The 22,895-nt window shown below is 36.1% G+C and overlaps 1 protein-coding gene and 1 long non-coding RNA gene across 3 annotated transcripts in view; one reads left to right on the top strand and one right to left on the bottom strand.

Moving 5' to 3' along the window:
- LOC125658390 (uncharacterized) overlaps positions 1–12,451 on the bottom strand; it is a 29,883-nt gene extending 17,432 nt beyond the window's left edge. The window contains exons 1-3 of one of the 2 annotated variants that reach the window (XM_048889633.2): positions 12,221–12,376; positions 3,083–3,343; positions 2,155–2,310 (exon numbers count right to left, since the gene is read on the bottom strand). In XM_048889633.2, coding sequence (XP_048745590.2) covers positions 2,155–2,310; positions 3,083–3,343; positions 12,221–12,278 — 475 coding nt within the window. In that variant the 5' untranslated portion in view covers positions 12,279–12,376. Of the gene's footprint in view, positions 1–2,154; positions 2,311–3,082; positions 3,344–12,220 lie in introns of both variants that reach the window. The other variant, XM_048889641.2, reaches the window with a different exon arrangement.
- A 4,011-nt stretch (positions 12,452–16,462) lies between these two features.
- On the top strand, positions 16,463–22,063 carry LOC125658436 (uncharacterized). The gene is made up of 3 exons (XR_007363745.1): positions 16,463–16,800; positions 16,903–16,943; positions 21,991–22,063. It is a non-coding gene; the product is annotated as an uncharacterized LOC125658436 (long non-coding RNA).
- The last annotated feature ends 832 nt before the right edge of the window (positions 22,064–22,895 follow it).

Here is a 22,895-nt window from a genome sequence, read left to right on the forward strand (position 1 = left end):
ATCCTGAGCAGAAGACACATTTAAATCTTACGAGCAAGTACTTTACCGTGTTGTACTTTGTAAATTGATCTATCGTACTTGATTTAATATGATTCAATTTGAAAGAAACTCACATGTACTGTAATTTTTCATGAGCAGTACTAGGAAATATTGACAATTTTGGATACGAATTTTAGTTGATAGCTTTATCTGTAATGTTGATTAAGAAAAACATCTATGTAATGAAAAAAATTCCTTTTTAAATTTTTATACACTTTAATAAATATTTTAAGTTAATTCCCCTTCATAAAAAGGATGCTCATGTGCACATACAAGAAAATTTTAAATTATCCTATTAATCATATTTGCATGTGTCTAGTGTGACCTTGACCTTTGGCATAAATGGCCTTATCATTCCAAAAAATGTTAATTTTGGCAAAGGAAATGTAGATTTAATTAATTCTTGTCTTTTAAGAATACATATGTGTAATTTTCTTTGTTGTTGGTGGTGGGTTTTTTTCTATATAAATTTTGAAAAGATAGAACAATTAAATTCCTTTGAAAAAATTGCCATTATTTAATATAGCAGAAGTTTATAGTCAGCTGAAAATTGCTACATGTACAGATGAAGCCATATTATATACATGTATTTCACAGGGGAAAAAATAGGATTAACTTTTAAATTTGTAAAGTTTTATGAAAATTTTAGGTCAATATTTACTTTTTTCAAAATTATAAGATTGAATTCTAAGAAAACAACAAATATGTACCACTATCTTTATATTTGCTGCACTCATTGGTACATCTAAAAGTTAGAAGAATGTACATGTATACCTACAGCAGGGGTGCGTTCAAGAGCGTAGCGGCTGCTTAGTTCTATAAAATTGAACGAACATCTAGTGTAGGCTAGCTCTATATAGGGATAACAAGTGTTAATTCATACAGAAACTGGTGCGTTCAATAGACCCACATGTAGGTATTTAGCCTAGAAGCTAAGCTGGCCGCTACGATTTTGAACGCAACCATGAATTTTGTTGAAAGGGTTGCTATGGCAACTAATTTGTTCTACTGATATGTTGATATCTGCAATTCTGAATTGAATTGAATTCTAAAAATATGGTGATATCGAATATCTAGATTGTCAAACCTGGCTGGGTTTTTTTCTTCAAATCAATATAAGACATATATATATATATATATATATATATATATATATATATATATATTCCAAGAGTTTAGTTGCCATTACAACCGTTTTAGAATTTTGATTTGTTCATGCGGAAAGATAAGTAATAAATTATTTAGAAAGGACAGTGTTATGATTCTGCGCAAAATTAGTGTATTCAAATTTAATAAGAGGGAGATTTGAATTTTATGCATTTTTATATGTTTATACACTGTAGAATTTGGTATGTGATTTGCCCACTGAGTTTATTCCATAATATGAAATAATTATGTTAGTCATATGCAGCTATAATATGCATATTGCTGTAAGGCGCTGGCTTTCCTGTGAATAGGTGGTAAATTTTCATCACTTTTCCAGCACTTGACAATGATCCCTTCAGATATATTTCCATGACAACGTTAGCTAATTCATTCTTATTGAGAAAACTCAAATCCGCATGAATGTTTTGATATATTAATTTGCCTATACTGATTTGAAAGATGGAGAGGAGTTGCTGTTCATATAATTATAGTTATGGATTGGAGTACTCCCATTAGTCAAAATTCATTATCATGGCAACTATGCATCACGATATAATTTTTTTTATCTCTGTCTTAATAAAAGGTATTTTCTCCAATCTGTAAGTTTTATTCAATTCGGATAACATGGGTGCCGAACCTCTTCAAAATTGTTTTGATCGTTACAAAGAATGTGTGTATTTCAATTTCTATTAGGAAATATTTTGAATTTGTCGATTTTATATTTTCAATTTTATTTCAAATATAACATAGATAAGGAATCACTGTCTAGTTTGTTGGGAATGCGAGGTGATTAACTACAATGGAGACGTAATAATCTATGCATACCCGTCAAAATTGGCAGTGATTTCTTAAAATTCTTATTTTACATGTAAAGCAATGGAAAAGACAAACAGAAAAAGACTGATAACACCGATCTTACAATGGTTACTCTAAGTTTAAAAATGGAATAAGTGAGCTGTGGTGCCTTACCATATTGGCAAACATATCCATACATCCAATAACTGACGTTGCAGTCTGCCGATATCAAGGAGGGGTCTCCGGAAAGTAGGGACAGAAGTACGCACGACCCCTGGGGGATACTTCCACTGGGTTGGACAACGTCTGCGGACCACATCACCTCTTGACCTATTTCAGAAGAAAGTGATGCATGTGATTTAGTAGTTTTTGATTCTAGCAAGCTTGTGGTGAATCATTGAAGTGATTCAATTCAACGGTTTAAACTTAACTTTTCACTAACTGCGATAAAAGGGGGAAGAGCCGGTCAATCAAACTTTGCGTGTTTTGGTAAGGTGGAGACATAAATGAGTTTACGATTTCTTACACATAAATCTCTAACAATGAATGAAGTAGTGTAAGGTAAATCTGTACCAATGTTAACTACAAGTCATGTACTAACCATGTACACATTCCTATGAGAATACTTTGTATGTAATTATTTGATAATTTTGACCTCATTATTCAGTGCGCAAATGCAATTATTCGTTTTTCTTCAAGGTGTATACTTTGCTCATTCCAGGGGACCCACCCCGACCTTCTCTAGATCCACGCATACCTAATGACGAGTTAATGCAACGGTACTCCAGATCAAACTTTGATTTATGTAATCACATTCAATATGTATTACGCTTCGTGTCCATGAATTTAAAACTTTTTACTGTTTGTTCAGATCAATAAATAGATGATCATAAGGTAGGAATCTGATATCAAACCAGGTAGTAGGATTATGACACAGTTTACGTTTATTGATTCGTGGTACATATTTTTGTTTGCTAGCAATATCACAACTCCATAGCGTAAGAACAATATATGTACCACACCTATACAATAAGACAGAGAAATTGGGAGCTTCATTATCCACGGTTTCTATACACTATAATAACAGAAGAAGATATATTACCATTTTCTTTTAAGAAGCGTCCCCTGGTGACGTTCATTCCTAACCAGAATACAGTACTACTCAATGACCCGGATTCACTCAGCACTTTCACACGGTTTCCAACTTCTGTGAGAGAAGCATTATTCGGTAACACCCCTAGAAATCCGCCTCCGGAAGTACACCTGTCAGTGGCAGCCTGACGGGACAGACTCTCGGCCACAACTTGGTAACAAGAACCGCCGGCCGGAATAAGTTCTCCCGTTGTAATACTCACTGCACATCCTAAAGAAATAAAGACACATTGGTACAATTTATGCAACAGCTGCGATTTCATCAGCAGAAAAGCATGCAACAGGGCACACTTAGCAGAAAAGCATGCAACAGGGCACACTTAGACATTGGAAATTCACAGCGTTGTTCACACTGGGATGGCCAATACTCTGTTACACAATCATTGCGGTGTAGCTGCAATCACATAACCCTCGTCGATATTATTTAATCTGACGTTTTCGGGAGAGGGCTACGGTTCCATAAGATCTTAGTAATGGTGTAAAATAATGTTGCGAATATTCCAAAATAAGCTCCCTGTGGTTACACTTAGAAGAGTACCAGCTTTGTGTTTGGATATAATTTGATAAAGGTGTTTTTCATCAAATATCATGTACAACAAGTCGAATTTTTCGTCTGCTCCGTCATGCTTATCCTGAGATTTCCATACATGAACAGCAAACCATGTCAAGAAATCCCGTCCGGTCTGAATTCGTTGGCTTCAATAGGGCCATATTACATGCTGATTAATAGTAGCCGTCGCTTATCTCTTAATTGCGGTCACTGATTTATAACGGTTTTTCTATACCGGAGATTTTGCTAAGAATTTCTTGGCATGGTAAACGAGTACGGTATAGCCGAGTTTGGAACGGAAAATTTGAAAGGGTGGGGTGGGAGGGGGGGTAGTAAAAATAATTTTAAAAATATGAACTACTGTATCAATACACATTCTGCAGACAGAAAGGTATATTCAATATTCTACAAAATATGCCGGCATCGGGATCGATCGTCTAATGTGTAAAGGTATCACACCGGTAATTGTCCAATCAAAATGAACTTAGTCAATGGTAGTTCCATATATTTAAAAGAATGATTTTTTTTCCCTGTGCGATTCCTCTCATTTCCTCTTCTTCTTTTCTCTTAATTTTTGTACCCCTGATTAGGAAATTTTGTGTAATTTTCGGAAATAATCAGTTGTATACAAAGGAACTATTTGATGTTGGTAGCTGAGGCTACTTCCTGAGGTGCACTCACGGGCACTGGAAGTTAATGTAAATATATAGTATGTGCATGTATAAAAAAGGAAGGGTAGGACACTCTTTTTGAGGCAAATTCGGGTTTGGGTTATTGTGGGCGTTTCTCAAACGGCCTGACGCGATGAATCGTTCACATATACCTTACTTTCAATATAAGTACGGTTTCTTTCCGTTCCAATGCCGTTCATTCGAAGAAAAAGATGTTTTTACACCTCCAAGTACCTAAGAATTTCGCTAGACTGTCTTACTTCCGGTTTAATCGCACTGAATCGAAAGGTAAGTTCTGATAGGTCAATAATAAAATTGAAGTCTGAATTGACACACGTTATCTAATCCATAAATACATATGTAGAGAAAATAATTCTCAGGATTATTACTTCATGATGGTGTTAGAGACTAGTGGTTAAGTACATGAGCCATGTTTGTTTTTATAGTTCAAATATTCTTATCATTATTTCACAACCAATAAGAATATGACATAAACTTATAAATGTTTATCACATTGACCAATCACAACTTACCTTTCGATTCAGTGCGATTAAACCGGAAGTAAGACAGTCTAGCGAAATTCTTAGGCACTTGGAGGTGTAAAAACATCTTTTTCTTCGAATGAACGGCATTGGAACGGAAAGAAACCGTACATATATTGAAAGTAAGGTATATGTGAACGATTCATCGCGTCAGGCCGTTTGAGAAACGCCCACAATAACCCAAACCCGAATTTGCCTCAAAAAGAGTGTCCTACCCTTCCTTTTCTATACATGCACATACTATATATTTACATTAACTTCCAGTGTCCGTGGGTGCACTCAGGCTGTTTACACACATGTGAAAAGTGTAGTCTTGTTTGCGGGTAAAAACTTTCGAAAATTCTGCGTAGGATGTTGTTTTTGCGGTGTCGGCAGACGAGACAGGTAACAATGAGCATTTCCAACAGTGTTATTCGGCATTAGCGCGTTATTGGCATCAATTTAAACATGTGATAAATTACAACGTTCTCTAACGATTCATTCAAAATATGTGATGAAGCGCAAGGGGGGGGGGGGGGGGGGGGGTGTCACAATTTGTAATTTTTGCCATTAATGTGCAAAAATAATTTTCAAAAATGACCAAACAAGCCGGTATGGGGTTATTTGAGTGTTTTAGTTGAATACACAAAAATCATGACCATGCCAAGAAATCCCGTCCGGTCTGAATTCGTTGGCTTCAATAGGGCCATATTACATGCTGATTAATAGTAGCCGTCGCTTATCTCTTAATTGCGGTCACTGATTTATAACGGTTTTTCTATACCGGAGATTTTGCTAAGAATTTCTTGGCATGTGAAAAACTAAAAACATGATCGACAGTCAGCGCAAAATTTAGTTGTTGAACATGGCTCAACTGTGAAAAGAAAGGCAGTTTTCACATCAATGTACGAGTATGGAGGAGAAAGCGCTTTTAGTAACTGAAGATTTGGTTGGTTGGTTGTTTGACGTCCCGTCGAAAAATTTTCACTCATAGTGAGACGTCATCAGCGGGAAAGTACCACAAATTAGCGCTGAGGGTTGTAGCGGTGAGGGTTCTTTAACGTGCCAACGACTGTCGTGATACGGGACCTTCTTCGAAAGACCGTGACTCTCATTTCTAAATCCCGAGCATTTGGTGAAGGAGCAATCACTACCTATGTTTACGTCTTAGGTTTTCCACAGCTGGGTATTGTTTTTAAACACCCTGAATATAACAGCAATAAAAATTTAAGTATCTTTTGCTGATTTTTTCTAACCTTGATTTCCATGTATACTACTTACCCAAATCACATGTCACCTTATTTTGTGAAACCGGATGTTGATTCAAAATTCATTTTTATGTTCACAATCTTGCTTGGAGGACGGTAAGCAGAGTTGAAATGTTTTGCAACACTGTGCTTTCTCTCCTATGTAATATAGTATTATTCACTGGCTTGATGTCGCCCATGGCAATCGAGTTACCAACTCTACGTTACAGTTATCAATTTTTGGGAATTGTTCAATTGCAAACAAAGAAACAAAACGAATTGAGACATTTATACATTAAATCCATCCATCTTGTTTAGTATGTTTTCATCTGTTCTCAAATATCTATCTGATTATGTATATATATTTTTAAAATCCAGTACTGTCAATTTATCATCGTTTACATCGTGACTGCATTTCAGCTGTAAAAACCCTGTATGATATAGATGTTCTCATCGCCGGATGTTTTACGTATTCGCTGAGACTACAGCTATCAAAATGTCAAGTGCAAAGCTTACCACAAGCTCCTGTTCCTTCATTTCATAAGGGAATAAACGTTCTTATCGTCAGATCAAATGATAATTTTCAGTGATCTAGATTCTCTTATAGATGGATAGTGGCTAGGCATATGGTGCAATGAAAATCGAGAATTTAATTATAAAGCAATCATACATGTAATCTGTGTTTTCATCTCATTACAGTAATGTTGTTCAAAAATTAATAAGAGGGCGGTTGTCATTTGGAAATACATGCACATGTACGTAGCTAAAATAGTATCAAGGAAAAGGACTTGACAAAAGCTTTAGGAAATGACTTGCTTTTACGTACTGTAAAATAAGGAAATACATTGAGAAAACAGGACGATGCTAAACTTTATAGTTCTTGTTTCTTGAACATTTAAGAAAACCACTCAAAGTCAAGTGAATTTTACGGGAATATGGCGTACACAATCCATATATAGATATCAGTACTAAATTCCAACAATACTTGATAACAACAGGTGTCGAAAATACAACGAATAAAATAAAAATGCAAACAGTACTAAAACTTAACTACAAAGACTGAGAAAAACAAAACATACTGAAATTATCGAGTATTATATATATATATATATATATATATATATATATATATATATATATATATATATATAATTTAATTCTTATTGTATCCTTGTCTCTGATTGGTCAAATTCCAATTGAGGAACACAGGTTATTTTTGTATAACCTGGTTTGGTCAGCTGGTTTGGTATGGGGACACACCCCCTTGACAACCAGATGTCGGAACTAATTTTTTTTCTCTCTCTAAACTTCTATGGAATAGAAAGTCAACGTGCACAATAAGATACTTCGGTTTGATACACATGTTGTTTTCTCGTTGTCAATATTAGCATCTAGGCCTACTTGTACGCAAATCACTTTTGTTAAACATCTTTCTCTGTATGTATGGTCGAATAATACTATTGATAGATTAAAACAAATATATTATATTCGAATTAATGATTTGCCAAGTAAGCATTACCCTGTTCATTTTGAAATACATTTCTCACTGGGGAAAAGAAGGGGGTGCGTTGTTTCATTCCTTGATCCGTCTTTCAACAAAGCAAGCAAAAATTCATACGCCACATTTTATCACATGACGTCAGACATGTGGATGCTATTTGTTACTTGCTTACATATTTTCTTGTGTCGGATTTACTATTAGCGACAACATTGCATACATGGGTAAGTTTTCATTTAGTAGAAGTTTTCACAGAGTTGAAAGCCGTAAATTATTGCATTTTCTGATATTTGAAGATTTATTTTGGGTAGGCCTAAACAATGCAATTTCCCGTATTTTCTCAATCTGTCGGAGATGAGCGACTTCAAAGTCGATCTCTATCTCTAAAGGGCAGCGAAATACGCATTACATGGATAGTCTACACATATTTTCTATCATGATAAACTTCACTTTCGATACAATATTTTGATAAATGGCTAGGCTCCGTAGAACTAAGATTAAAGATGGCGACCTTTGGCTTCGCAGCTAGATCTAGACGCCTCGTGTCGCTGTTGCTAAGTAAATCATTGCGCGGCTTGGTTGACTTGTATTTTTCCGAGTGTATGTACATTTTGATAAACGAAGGTTAGCATCTTTGTCTCTTGCATTAAATTATAAGGAATGACTTTAATTCTGGGGCAAGTTATACGAGTATAAGCTGGTTTGGGTCAGTTTACGCTTTTTTATAATCCGCTTCGCGGATTATAAAGCGTAAACTGACCCAAACCAGGTTATACTCGTATAACTTGCCCCAGAATTAAAGTCATTCCTTAAATAAATATATATATATATATTGGCGACAGAACTTCATCTGTATTATAAATTCTGTCGAAGATTATGCCAGACGATGGGCTAAATATGAAAAATAAGAACTTGAATGGATTAAAAGTATAAAAGGAATATTAAAATTCGGAATCAGATATATTGAAACAAAAGTACGTTCTATCTACCCTTCTGTGTTTAGTAAACCAGAAGTGATAAAAGAATTAGATAGGTTACATGAGGAATATGTTTTGGTTCCAGCTGACAAAGCTTGTAACAACATTACCTTTGTTTGTAAGGCTCATTATTGCAACTGTATTTTAAACGAACTTGACATTAACTCCACTTTTGGTAATCGTACTTATACTCCAACTGCCCTTTCAAAAAATGTAATTCTCCAAATCCATGTTTCAGTGTTATGCACATTTTATATCCCAGATGGCAGGTCGAATAAATATGAGTTACCATACCTATACTGGATTCCTAAACTACATAAAAACCCTTACAAACAAAGGTACATCGATGGATCCAGTAAGTGCTCTACCAAGCCCCTATCTTTGTTCCTCATGAACATATTAACAGCTGTGAAGGAGAAACTTCAAACTTACTGTGCGACTACATATGCCAGAAGTGGTGTAAATTAAATGTGGATTCTAAAAAATTCTAAAGAACTTTTAGTTAACTTGAAATCGCAAAACTTTTCTCAGATCGACATCAAAACCTATGACTATTCAACACTTTACACGACCATTCCTCACGATAAATTAAAGACTAGACTTTTTGATATCATAGACAGTTGCTTCATCAACAAAAATGGAAAACGGAAATAGTCATATCTAGTGATCAGTCATCCAAACAATTACATTGTTAAACACCACTCTGATTCCTCGCACAAGTATTCTGAAGTTGAAATAAAAAATATGCTGGAGTTCCTTATTGACAATATCTTCGAGGTCTTTGACGATCAGGTCTTCCAACAGTTTGTTGGAATTCCCATGGACACGAATTGTGCTCCTTTGTTAGCTGACCTGTTTTTATATTCATATGAAACAGAATTTATTAAGAAACTTCTACGTGAGAAGAAAATATCTCTTGCTGTGGCCTTCAATTCTGAAATTTAGATATATCGACGACGTTTTATCAATTAACAATAATAACTTTCATTCATGTGCCGATTCGATATATCCCTGCGAGCTCGAAATAAAACACACCACAGAGTCGTCCACTTCTGCTTCATACTTAGATTTTATTTAAAGTAGATATTAACGGCAAACAACTCAACTTTATGACACGTCAATTTCCGATATTTCTGTAGCAATATTCCATTATCACCTGCGCATGGTGTTTATATCTCTCAACTGATTCGATACGCAAGAGCTTGTTCTGCGTATGGTCAGTTTTTAAATCGGGGCAAACTACTGCCAAACAAGTTGATGGTACAGGGATTCCAGCAGTCTCGTTTAAAGTAAGCAATTCGCAAATTCTATGGTCGTTATAACGAGCTAGTTTGCCAATACAACCTATCATTAGGTCAAATGCTGTCTGACATGTTTCGTACCGATTGTTAGACCATTCTTGGCACACTGATTTTGATACGGATAACTCCGTTTATCTGATCAAGATATACATGTAGGGCTCACGGCGGGTGTGACTGGTCGACAGGGGATGCTTACTCCTCCCAGGTACCTGATCCCACCTCTGGTGTGCCCAAGGGTCCGTGTTTGCGCTACTCGTTTTGACTTTTAATTAAGTTAAAGAACTAGAGGCAATAAGCTGCCACATGTGCCCAAGATATTTTTCATATTTCAAACAAATGAATTGAAATACACGTTTTTGTTTTCTCAATAGTGATCTGATTAATCTTAATTTTACATTGGTAACCAAGATATCCCAGATTAAATTCGTCATATAAATTTTCCCGGAAACCATGTTTTCCCGGTAAATAAACATTATCATGATTGATATATATCCACAGCAAAACAACAGTTAATGTATAAATCTCTCATAAAAATATCTTTCCGTTGTTTTCACGCAAACATCACAAAATTTTAAAAAGTTGTCGTTTTTTATACGCGAATTGCCCGGTTCGGTTTTTTCTTTAATAAAAGAACAGTTCTAAGCAGACGCCAAGTGTAAACAAAGTATGTGACACAAGCGATGACAACGAGATCGAAGGAAGTTAACGATTTAAATCCAATACAGAAAAACTAGTAAGAATACTGAGGAGTTTAAGTATATAAAAATATAGCAATGTATGCAAAATACACGATACTGCATGCAGAAACGAGAGGTGTACAGCTACCCGCCAGAGTTTTACATAGGCAAAGTTATACAGTATGTTTTACAATGTTATGTTATTCAATGTTTTCAGAAATCTGTGCTTTTTTGTTGGGTTGTTTTCTTCATTAATCTGCCCCAAAGTTAAGAAAACATATCAAAAGCAATCTAAAAATGACTGAAATTGATGGTACTAATCGCAATTAGTCAGAATGAGAGTATAATATGGTGTTTTAACATTGGGCAAATTTTGGCCCCTAATGCCCCTTCTTTATCGATTTTCAAATGTAATTTTGTTAAGTGAGAATGAGAAGCTGAGAAATGCATAAAGGAACCCAGCCCTGAAAACTTAAAAGTTCTCTATATATCATATCTGACACACATACCTTAGGACGACAGCTCTATACTAGACCCAAAAGTTGAGGGGGGTATGCTTGTCGAGATATATTTTGCCATATCTCCACTTAATTTTAAAAACAATGCCACGTCTGTGTACACCTCTCTTTCGTGTTGAAACTCTTAGGTCTAAATCTGAAGACAATCAATACATGATGTGTATATTGTATACATGTATATCAATATACACTGTAGAATCAACGGCATTTGTGTTAACTCAGTTTTCCTTAATCTAGGGCTTCCCTTTTCCTCCAAATTCCCAACACCCCAAGTTTGAATTACACATACACATGAAAGGTGAATACAACGAACAGTGATCAATCTCATAACTCCCACAAGGAATACAAAATAAAGAGCCGGGCATACACGGACCCCTAGATATACCAGAGGTAGGATCAGGTGGTCAGGAAGAGTAAGCATCCCCTGTTAACCGGCCACACCCGCCGTGAGCCCTAAATCTTGATAAAGTAAACGTATAAATACATTGAAAAGCTTGACTTAAAGAAGCAGATCTACAAATACAAGTTTAAATTGCCCGAAACATGAAACTTGACCCCCACAAAACCCGAGTATTCCCTGGTATACTAGTATATATTATCGATATAAATATTTGACTTGTACTTGTCCTAAATGCCATAATCCGTGAAGGTCCCGGTCAGAATAGATGAGACCAGAAAAACCGAGGCCCCATGTCACAACAGGTGTGGCACGATAAAGATTCCTCCTTGCAAAAAGGTCGTAAACGCCGAGCATAAGCCTAAGTTTTGCAGCCCTTCACCGGCAATGTTGACGTCTCCATATGAGTGAGAAAATATCGAGTGGGACGTTAAACAATATACAACAACTGAATGCCGTAAAGTCAATGAATTTTGCCAATTCCACTACCAAAGTTTCCATATTTGAAGTTGACTCCTTTAAATTGTAAAAGTCAGTCGTCGATTATAAACGAAAGTTTCTTCGTAAAACTCCAATCCTGCATTTCTCATCCTTCTTAGTGGTATGTTTTAGTCCTACCGGAACATAGGTCCCTGATTTGTTGTCGGAGATGTACATTGTAAGTGATAAACCTCAACATGCAGCAAATTCATTTATATTTTACAATTTCAGATATTTGATTTTCACTTTACCTAGACATGAAATTACGTAGTCCAAAACACAGAAAAACAACACGAGCGTCCGCTTCATCGTCCCGCTGACTTCAAATGATTTTCGTTAAAACTATGCGTAAACTTCCTGCCTATCTCACTTTTTGAGTATGTTTGAGTGTCTTAATCATGTCAGAGAACAACCAGAAATGACGAACAGTCAAACAATCCCTTATGAGGATGGCATATGCATGTGATCTTACAACGACTTATCAAATGACGAATCGCACGCTGTATGCGAATATTTCTTAGATTTTGAAATTGTGAATGGAGGAAGTTATTAAAGATACTCCTATTGATAAAGAGGAGCATGGGCTCTAATTACCAGCTGTATTGTTGATAGACTTTAAAATGAGAGAAACAGTTTCAACAATATTTAAGTCCTCGTTCACTCCACTCCCCACCCCCAAGATTAATAAATCTCTTGAGAGAAACTAGGAAATGACCCAGCAGTATATTACCTTTCACTATGTCTACTAAATTGATTGCAGTCTATGGATAAATTGCCGTCTATTCGTGAGTATTTACATCAGAAGCACTTATACATTCTTGAAACTGTTGAAGACCATGCATCATAAAGTTGGAAATACTTCGATAATTGTATCTTACTGATATTTTTAAAAGTATCAAATCCCCAACAAACAGATCATTAACAATTAAAAAGACCTCTAAAATACCACCCCGAAAATACACTAGCTAAGATAACTAATTCCGTATTCTCCAAAACATATTCGTAGGCACAAAATACAACAAAGTGCTGAATCATCAACATGAGTTTCTTCACATCCTATGACCTTACTAATCGCTACGTCATTATAAACCACACAACGTGTTCATCTAATACTTATCGGAGTCTATAACATTTCTGTTCTATCTGTCCGCAAAAACTTGGTCATAACATTTGAATAGTTGATTATAGGGCTTTCATATTTCATATGTATATTTCTGTGGCAAGATCATTCTTTGAGTACCATTTTTAACCTCTTGACCTTGGGTTTTGACCTACTTTTGAAATACTTTTAACCTTGGCCATTATCAACCTTGCTGCCATACGGGAAAATATCAGTATTTCGCAAACACGTTTTGGAGATTTATTAATGGTACATCTATCTTCATGCACTCCAAACGTTTGATGTTTATATTTCCACATCGGCTTTCCTTAATTTCCACTTTATATAGGGTATGTATGTAATGTTTTACACCATCACATCGGCTTTCCTTAATTTCCGCTTTATTTAGGGTATGTATGTAATGTTTTACACCATGACATCGGCTTTCCTTAATTTCCGCTTTATTTAGGGTATTATGTAATGTTTTACACCATCACATCGGCTTTCCTTAATTTCCGCTTTAGTTAGGGTATTATGTAAGGGTTAATGTACGAGTATCGCTCCATTCCTTAAAAGTAATGGACCGAGGCCCCGAAGGGGCCGAAGTTTATTGCTTTTAAGGAATGGAGTGATACGAGTACATTGACCCACTGTAAACATTAATAAAAACTAAATTTTAATTTAATTTTAATCATGTCTTACGTTTTTCATTCTTTTGTTGCATGCATTTATATCTACTTGTATAAAGGTTGACCTACTTTCCGAACTCTCCATTCCTGAAAAATAATGGCGTGTTCAAACAAAAGAATGACGTCATAGGCGGATTTTAAGTAATGTTTTACACCATCACATCGGCTTTCCTTAATTTCCGCTTTTTTAAGGGTATTATGTAATGTTTTACACCATGACATCGGCTTTCCTTAATTTCCGCTTTATTTAGGGTATTATGTAATGTTTTACACCATCGCATCGGCTTTCCTTAATTTCCGCTTTATTTAGGGTATTATGTAATGTTTTACAGCATCGCATCGGCTTTCCTTAATTTCCGCTTTATTTAGGGTATTATGTAATATTTTACAGCATCGCATCGGCTTTCCTTAATTTCCGCTTTATTTAGGGTATTATGTAATATTTTACAGCATCACATCGGCTTTCCTTAATTTCCGCTTTATTTAGGGTATTATGTAATGTTTTACACCATGACATCGGCTTTCCTTAATTTCCGCTTTATTTAGGGTATTATGTAATGTTTTACAGCATCGCATCGGCTTTCCTTAATTTCCGCTTTATTTAGGGTATTATGTAATATTTTACAGCATCGCATCGGCTTTCCTTAATTTCCGCTTTATTTAGGGTATTATGTAATATTTTACAGCATCACATCGGCTTTCCTTAATTTCCGCTTTATTTAGGGTATTATGTAATGTTTTACACCATCGCATCGGCTTTCCTTAATTTCCGCTTTATTTAGGGTATTATGTAATGTTTTACACCATGACATCGGCTTTCCTTAATTTCCGCTTTATTTAGGGTATTATGTAATATTTTACACCATCACTATACATGAAAATTCAAATAAGGGATTTCTAAGCAATAAACGTATGACAAATTTATCAAAAGTGACTGAAACAGTGTTGTAATGATTAATTATCACAATGTCCTTCCGGGTTTGCCTTTATCTAGTAATTCATTGCAATATACATTGCGTCTAAATTTAATTGTAAATGTTCTGTTAATTGAACATGGGTGAAAACGACCGAAAGGTACGCCTTTAATAACGAATTCGACACACAAGAGCTTGTTCTGCGTATGGTCAGTTTGTAAATAGAGTCAAGCTACTGACAAACAAGTTGATGGTACAGAGGTTTCAACAGTCTCGTTTAAAGTCAGTATTTCGCAAATTATATGGTCGTTATAAGGATCTAGTTTGCCAATACAACCTATCATTGACTCAAATACTGCCTGACGTATTTCATACCGATGGTTATAACGTTCTTGGCAAACAGATTTAAACTACGGATAACTCCGTTCACTTGATCAAGATATACAATGTAGGGCTCAAGACGGATGTGACCGGTCGACAGGGGATAGTGGCGGATTTAGAGGGGGCGCAGCCGGCGCCCCGCCCCCCCCCCCCCCCCCTCTCCCCTAAAAAGTTTTAATTTAAGGTAAATCGCGGTATCTTCTTTCGGAAAATGTACTAAACGATAAAAGAAGCAATAATTTCTTCCACTCCCGGTGAAATAAATGACAAAATCCTTTGATTTCTTGAATTACTTTATTGGGAGAATTTAATTTTTTCCAAAAAACCCTTAAAATTTGGGTGATTTTATTAATTTCACCTTATTAAAATGATACGAAATAGTACAAATGACTTAATAAGAGAAATATCTCAAGCCCCATAAAATCTGTAAAATCCAGGAGCTTCCGGGGACTTCCCCCCCCTGGACCCCCACCAGGGCTTCGCCTTGCACCCACTGCCTCATAAAGTGGCGCCCCCGTAACCACAATTCCTGGATCCGCCCCCGGGGGTTGCTTACACCTCCTAGGCACCTGATCCCACATCTGGTATATCCAGGGGCCCATGTTTGCCCAGTTCTCTACTTTGTATTGCTTATAGGACTTATGATATTGATCACTGTTCATTATTTTCACCTGTCTTAATTATATGCTGTAGAAATGATACGGCCACGTCCTGGGTACCTGCTTCGTCGGTTTACGTTTACCTACCATGGGTCACAAGGCCAGTATTTTCGTTGTGAGGTGTGTCTCGGCTTCTATATGCGATTACTTCGCTTTACCATTCCTTATTGTGATATTCAACCAATGAAAAAGCCCTTATTTCCCGTCCTCGGTAGCATAGAAAAACATGCTTTCAAAGCCAAGATTTTAACTACGTTTAAGTTGGACAAGTTACAAAACTTTCAGCGAGATGCTTTATCTGCATTATTGAAGTGGAGGATGTATTTGTGTCTATAAAGATGGGGGAGGGAAAACCCTGTGTTACCAAGAGTTTACTATCGTAAGTGCGTACGAGTCTATGTTCAACACGAGTTCGTAGTTCCATCATACGGGAGCAATGTGTGTGTTTTTTAACAGACTTGGTATTTCATCGGTTTTTATAGGTATGTTAAACTTACTGCCATAATTTGTTCCATTTGTGGTGTCGGCACAATTTGAGCCAGTAATTGTGACATTCCATCTAAAACACACCTCTCTCATGCAAACACAATTGATGACTCACCTACGCTAATTACAAAATGACATGTGAACGGGATTGCAAGACCATATCTTAATTCAAATTTGCATCTGATATCATATTGTATCAAACATGACTGATTTTATTCACGTGCCATGAAGCAGTGATAATAAACATATCAGAGGCTGATCCAGGATTTACGAAAAGGGGGGCATGTGAAAGTGAAGTATTAGTTAAAATAATCAGCCATTTTGAGTGCCAAATCTGGAGTTTTCATCCATATATCTTTGATAGTGGCACAACTAAACACACACACTTTCATGGGCGCCGCCATTACAGCGGACACTTTGAATACCGGCAATATTTATGGCGATTACCTTTGGTCCTCGATACGTCATGTAAGATCACGTATTTTAATAAGTTATGCGAAAATATCGGTCTTGTGACCCTCGATAGGTAAACGTAGAGCGACCGACCGTGGATTTCCGACGATGGGGTACCTGCGGGCTTGGAATACATCTTTGGGAAAATGGGTAATGGCATCGCGCTTTTGCTTCTGTGGGTCAAGTTGTTCACCGGATTCGCAATCACTGATTTCCTGGGATATTTCTTACTTATCCATTTGTACTTTACAGGTGCGCCATGGGATTCACGTGGTGTTATCCGAAGACTCTTTGTGAGTTTGTTTCTTTCACATTTGTTAATGCTAATTTATCTGGGGCTTTACTTATTTGTGCAATGTTTGTTGACCGATTCATGCATCTGAAGTACTATGCGGGTATAACACATCACGCAATCATTCTAGCAGGAATATGGATCACCTCCATCTCAAAAGCGTCCTTACACATACATTTGTAATTGGTGTTGGAGAAACTACATTTAATTGTACTTTGCGTATATAGGAAACACTACCGAAAGCCGCATTGTGCCGTATATTTATTCTGTAACTTGTTTCATTATCATAATTGTTACCATTACGACGAGCATCATCACAATTTACTGAATCTGCAGAGACCCAGAAGTAAGAGTGAACCTTCTGGATGTCAGTTGTTTCCCGGATTTTATTATTCTCATGTCATGATTTTTATAACTGCTGTTACTGTTTTGTCGTTTCAAGGACCCCTCATATTGCAACTCTGTAGAAACCTCTAGTCTTGTTAGCTTCTGTTCACGTAAGAAACCTTGCAGAGGATGACAGAATGCGCAATGTCTGGTCATTTCTATACAGAGGATGACAGAATGCGCAATGTCTGGTCATTTCTATACAGAGGATGACAGAATGCGCAATGTCTGGTCATTTCTATACAGAGAATGACAGAATGCGCAATGTCTGGTCATTTCTATACAGAGGATGACAGAATGCACAATTACTGGTCAATTCTTCTTTTGCGATTAGACTTTTCCTAGTCGGAAATAAAGATTCCTCGAAATTCATTGACCGAAAAAGCAGAGTCAGTCTAATTTACACTGATTCATATAGAAAAAAGAAACAGGTTTCAGATGTAGATCAGGATTCCTTAAGCTTGTGCATTCCATAACGTAGAAAATATCGAAAATCGTCAGATGCAGTTCTGGGCAAGTCATATAGATATAAGACAACTGAAGCAGAAATTACTTGATATACATGTACATATATCGAGGTGTTTTCTGTAGGTGGACATCTTTTTACATGCTGCGAATATTAGAACACAGCGTGAGAACGATGCAGTAGAATTAGAACCAGATTTATATCAATATGCATGCCAAAAATGATTGCCATAATCGTTTGTCGCAAACTTGCCTGAACTGTTTCCGCAAAGCCCATTTGCATGGTAATTATAAATTTGCAGCAAACACCTGCAAGAGGTTTGCTGCAAGCTTGTAGCAAATTTACCACAGCTGTATTTCGGTAAGGGAATTCACTAAGTTTTCTTTAGAAGTGAATTCATTTATGGTTCGTCATCGGGTCTTATAGTTACAATGTATTCTGGTATACTTTGATGCATGAGAGACATTTTTTTCTGTAAAGATCAGTGTTGTATATTTTGTTTACAATATCTTCTATAATGTGATGCCAGTCTTTAAAAAGGTAAAACCAACGCATTTTGAGGGTGAACCCCCCCCCCCCCCCTTTGGAAACCAAAATTAAAGGTAGACCACCACCCCCCCTTTTCAAAAACTCCTAGATCCGCCACTGCGGATTTAAAAGGTGCAATCACGCTAATGAAAGATGTAATAATGCGAAATTAAAAGCGTCAATTTAACATAAAATGCAAATTATTAGAAATACCATTGATTAGTTGCAGGTATCATTACTTCAATTGATACGAGCATATAATCAATTAATGCTTTTGTCAATTGAATCATTGTGCGTAATAATTGATGTTGTGAGCGGAATATTGAAAATATCGTGAGCAATAATTAAAATAATGCACACATCATATCAATTATTGCTCTGTATGTATGATACCTATAAATTTCCCAAACAACGGGCAAATTGTATGAATAGCGTATATTGAAATGTAATTTCTTATATTAAAGATATTTTGATTCATAGAATGTCTATGTATAAAAATACCTGTAAAATAAATGGGCAAGGGCAGAACGCAGAACCATGGAAGAAAAAAGTGCTTGTACATGTATGTTTTGAAAAGTACCCGAACAGGAAAGTTCAATTATTTCCCTGGCTTTTAAAACATTTGCCTTGCCTGTTACTGTCACAGGTCGGCCATATTTTGCTGCATCTTTGATGGACTCTGTGTCAGTCAGAAATTTCTTTCTCCACCTACGAACTGTCTCATAAGATATATTATCAGACCAATAAACTTCCTACAATTCAGTAAAAATCTGCATTACCGAATGACCGACTTTTGTGCGAACTTTTATATAATCTCTAATTTCTTCAATATTCTCAACCCGTTTCCCAACCATTGTTACAACAGTGGTCAACACTGACTCTATTGAAATTACTATAAGTTTAAAACTATGTGGAGCTGAAGATTCATGTTTATAACATTGAAAGGGTATTGAATAGAGCTATTCAAGAGTATCATCATCCAAGAAATCGTGCAAAGCGTTATCGCGCTGTGGTACAATACATATTACATATCGAACGGCCTCGTATCTTGATCAGGTAAACGGAGTAATCCGTACTCAAATCAGCAACGGCCTAACAATCGGTATGAAACACGTCAGACAGCATTTGACCCAATGATAGGTTTTATTCGCAAACTAGATCGTTATAATGACCATAGAATTCGCGAAATGCTGACTTTAAACCAGACTGTTAAATCCCCTGTTACATGTCTATTCAATGTTTCGCAACAAAGTATATCGTATATCAAGGCAACACAGTATATCGCATCTCAAGGCAACACAGTATATCAACACAGTATATCGGATATCAAAGCAACACAGTATATCAACACAGTATATCGCATATCAAGGCAACACAGTATATCGCATGTCAAGGAAACACAGTATATCGCATATCAAGGAAACACAGTATATCGCATATCAAGGCAACACAGTATATCGCATATCAAGGCAACACAGTTTATCGCATATCAAGGCAACACAGTATATCGCATGTCAAGGAAACACAGTATATCGCATATCAAGGAAACACAGTATATCGCATATCAAGGCAACACAGTATATCGCATATCAAGGCAACACAGTTTATCGCATATCAAGGCAACACAGTTTATCGCATAATTATCAAGACAAAAAAGTATATCGCATATCAAGGCAACATACATATAGTATATCAACACAGTATATCGCATATCAATGCAACATGAAAACATGAGAAAAAACCTTGAAATGTAAATATAAAGTAGAAAGAGGAGGAAAAGCATAACAACAACATCAGATAGATTAAAAACAATAACACCAAAAAACTAGGAATGGCAATCGGTCAAAATTTTATAACCGGTTAGTCGTAAATTCTTTGCACAGATTAACCGGTTTATCGAACAAAAATGCCCTTTTTGATTTTATTGAAAAGTATTCACGTCGTATTCATACGAACTAAATTGCAAAGAAAAAATGTTTATTATGATAATCAGAATTCTGAAGTTTTTATCAATATTGAAGAAAACGTAAGCATAACGTTTAATTCACGAGTTATTTTGTGACAGTTTCAATATAAACAACGACAGAACACATTGATCAAAAACACCCTTAAAGTTGATAACAATTGAATAAGCAAAATTGTGTTTTGGCGTGTTTGTCATGGCCATGCATTTAATAGAAATAAAATACATCAGGAAAATACAAATAATGAACAAATGTATGCGCCGATGAGAAATATTTGGCAGCATAAACATTCAGCAATAGAAGTACCATCTTGATCCAGGGGGCCTGGAAAAAACAGTACCCCCAGGAGACAGCAATCTATGCAAAATTATGCTCATCGTCAATCACCAAACATAGGAGACACACATGGGACCCTTAATCTCCAAACACTGTTCTGGAACTCTTTCAACACCGCAGGAGCCAAGAGATCCAAGCCATGACACTGAAAAGAGAAATTAACAAACCGAAAGCGACAACCGGAACTATAACTACATTACTAAAGTACAATATTTCTTAGATTAAAAAGAGGAGGCTTGTGGTGAAATGGAACATTAACTACATTGTATTCAGAACTGAAGAATGCCAATAGCTTTGTTTAAACTAGATATACTAAAGTTTCGGTAATGGGGGGGAGGGGGGAATTGAAAAAATAATTGTGCGTCTGCACCTTTCAAACTACGAAATGGAAAGGAATAATCTAGAAGACATGCGCAGATTAAAGGAAGTGAAAGCTAGTATACCTACTGAACCCGATTTAAATTAATTAAAACAGTAAGAATTTAAATGGAGCTTTGAATATGACCTGCACAAAATAACCACATTGGATAAACCCCATTATTGAAGTCAGATTTGAACAGAATCTTCTTTGCTATCGTAACACCGATGTTCTCCGACTGTATACCAGAGTCTCTTCTCATACGGGGAGAGCTTGTCATGAAGGAGGTTATGGGTGGTTTCTTTTCTGGTGTTCCTACAGTTTCTGTTGGGTGCTGAGATTTTAGGTGAGACATCATTGACGGTCTAGGTCAATTCCGTAGAATGTAACTGACAATTAACAACTTCGTTGTCCCGCTCTCTTAGAGGTGGCATTTTTGCTGAATGAATTGCGAATTTTCGAAGCGATTTATAATTATGAAAACAGTTAAGCTAAATAATACTGCGCGGTTGAAAATTTGTTGTGTTTTTTTTTACTCATGAATTGGAACAAACGCAAGTAGATTTTTCAGACGAGGGTACTTAAATTTTGATTGTTATTCTGATATTAATGACTAAATTACGGATGTGTGTGTGTTTTGATAGCGATCGCTCCTTGATAAATTAGCTATCGGCCTTGCAGATTTGAAGTGAGGAAAAAAATATCGGAAATTTTAAAGAATTACAAATATTGCTAAAAAAAGTATCGACTAACCGGTTATGGAATTTGTAACCGATTACGGATTTTCCGACCGATTACTCAGTAATAGGTTAGCCGTTGCCATCCCCAGAAGAAAAGAGAAAAGAAATAATATAATATACCGAAGATATATAAAAATGATTATAAAAGATATCCATAACACATTGCTCATTAATGATTTAATCTCTGTATAATCTAAGTCAAGCAAAGAAACAAAAACAGTTACATTCAACAAATCATTTTGTATATTACTATTTCTTTTCAAATTCAGACAAATGTTCACAGCAGCCCGTACAAGCAGTTTAGAGCAAGATAGAGAGACTGAAAGACAAAGAATAGAGAGAGTTTGTGGAATCTCTTTATCAACTGTGAGATGGGAAGAAATGAATGGTATTCATTTTCAAAGTCTTCGGAATAAGTGGTTCTAGTACCTCTTTATTTTGCACCCATTCGTTTCCTCTATTAATGATAAAGACTTCTACACGTTCTAATTTTTATTTTTTACCAAACTGTCCCAATAATCGTGGAATTCAATAGTTACATGGCATTTGGTACTCGATCTAATACATGAAAGGTGAAGATAACGAACAGTGATTAATCTCATAACTCCTACAAGCAATATAAAATAGGTAGTTGGGCAAACACCGACCCCTGGACACACCAGATGTGGTATCAGGTGCCTAGGAGGAGTAAGCATCCCCTGTCGACCGGTCACTCCCGGCGTGGGTCCTATATCCTGATCAGGTAAACGGAGTTATCCGTAGTCAAAATCAGTGTGCCAAGAACGGCCTAACAATCGGTATGAAACACGTCAGACAGCACTTATCCCAATGATGGGTTGTATTGACGAACTAGATCGTTATAACGACCAAAGAATTTGCAAAATGCTGACTTTAATCGGGACTGTTGAAGTTTAGAATTTCACATGAATTGACGTAGGTGAAATCCGCTTCCGCAAAATCACCCCTTTACTTAAATGGAAACAACATTTTGATTTACGATATCATATACAAAATCAATCATTTCACCTCTAAAACTTGCCATTACGCCCGATAAAGTACTGTAATAATTAATCATGTTCTTCCGGGTTACCCTTATCTCAAAATTTACATCAATATAGATTGTGTCTAAATTCAATGTTCTTTTAATTGAACATGGGTGAAAACATTACTGAGA

This window comes from Ostrea edulis, chromosome 1, assembly GCF_947568905.1.
Source record: "Ostrea edulis chromosome 1, xbOstEdul1.1, whole genome shotgun sequence".
Taxonomy (NCBI): Eukaryota; Metazoa; Mollusca; class Bivalvia; order Ostreida; family Ostreidae; genus Ostrea; species Ostrea edulis.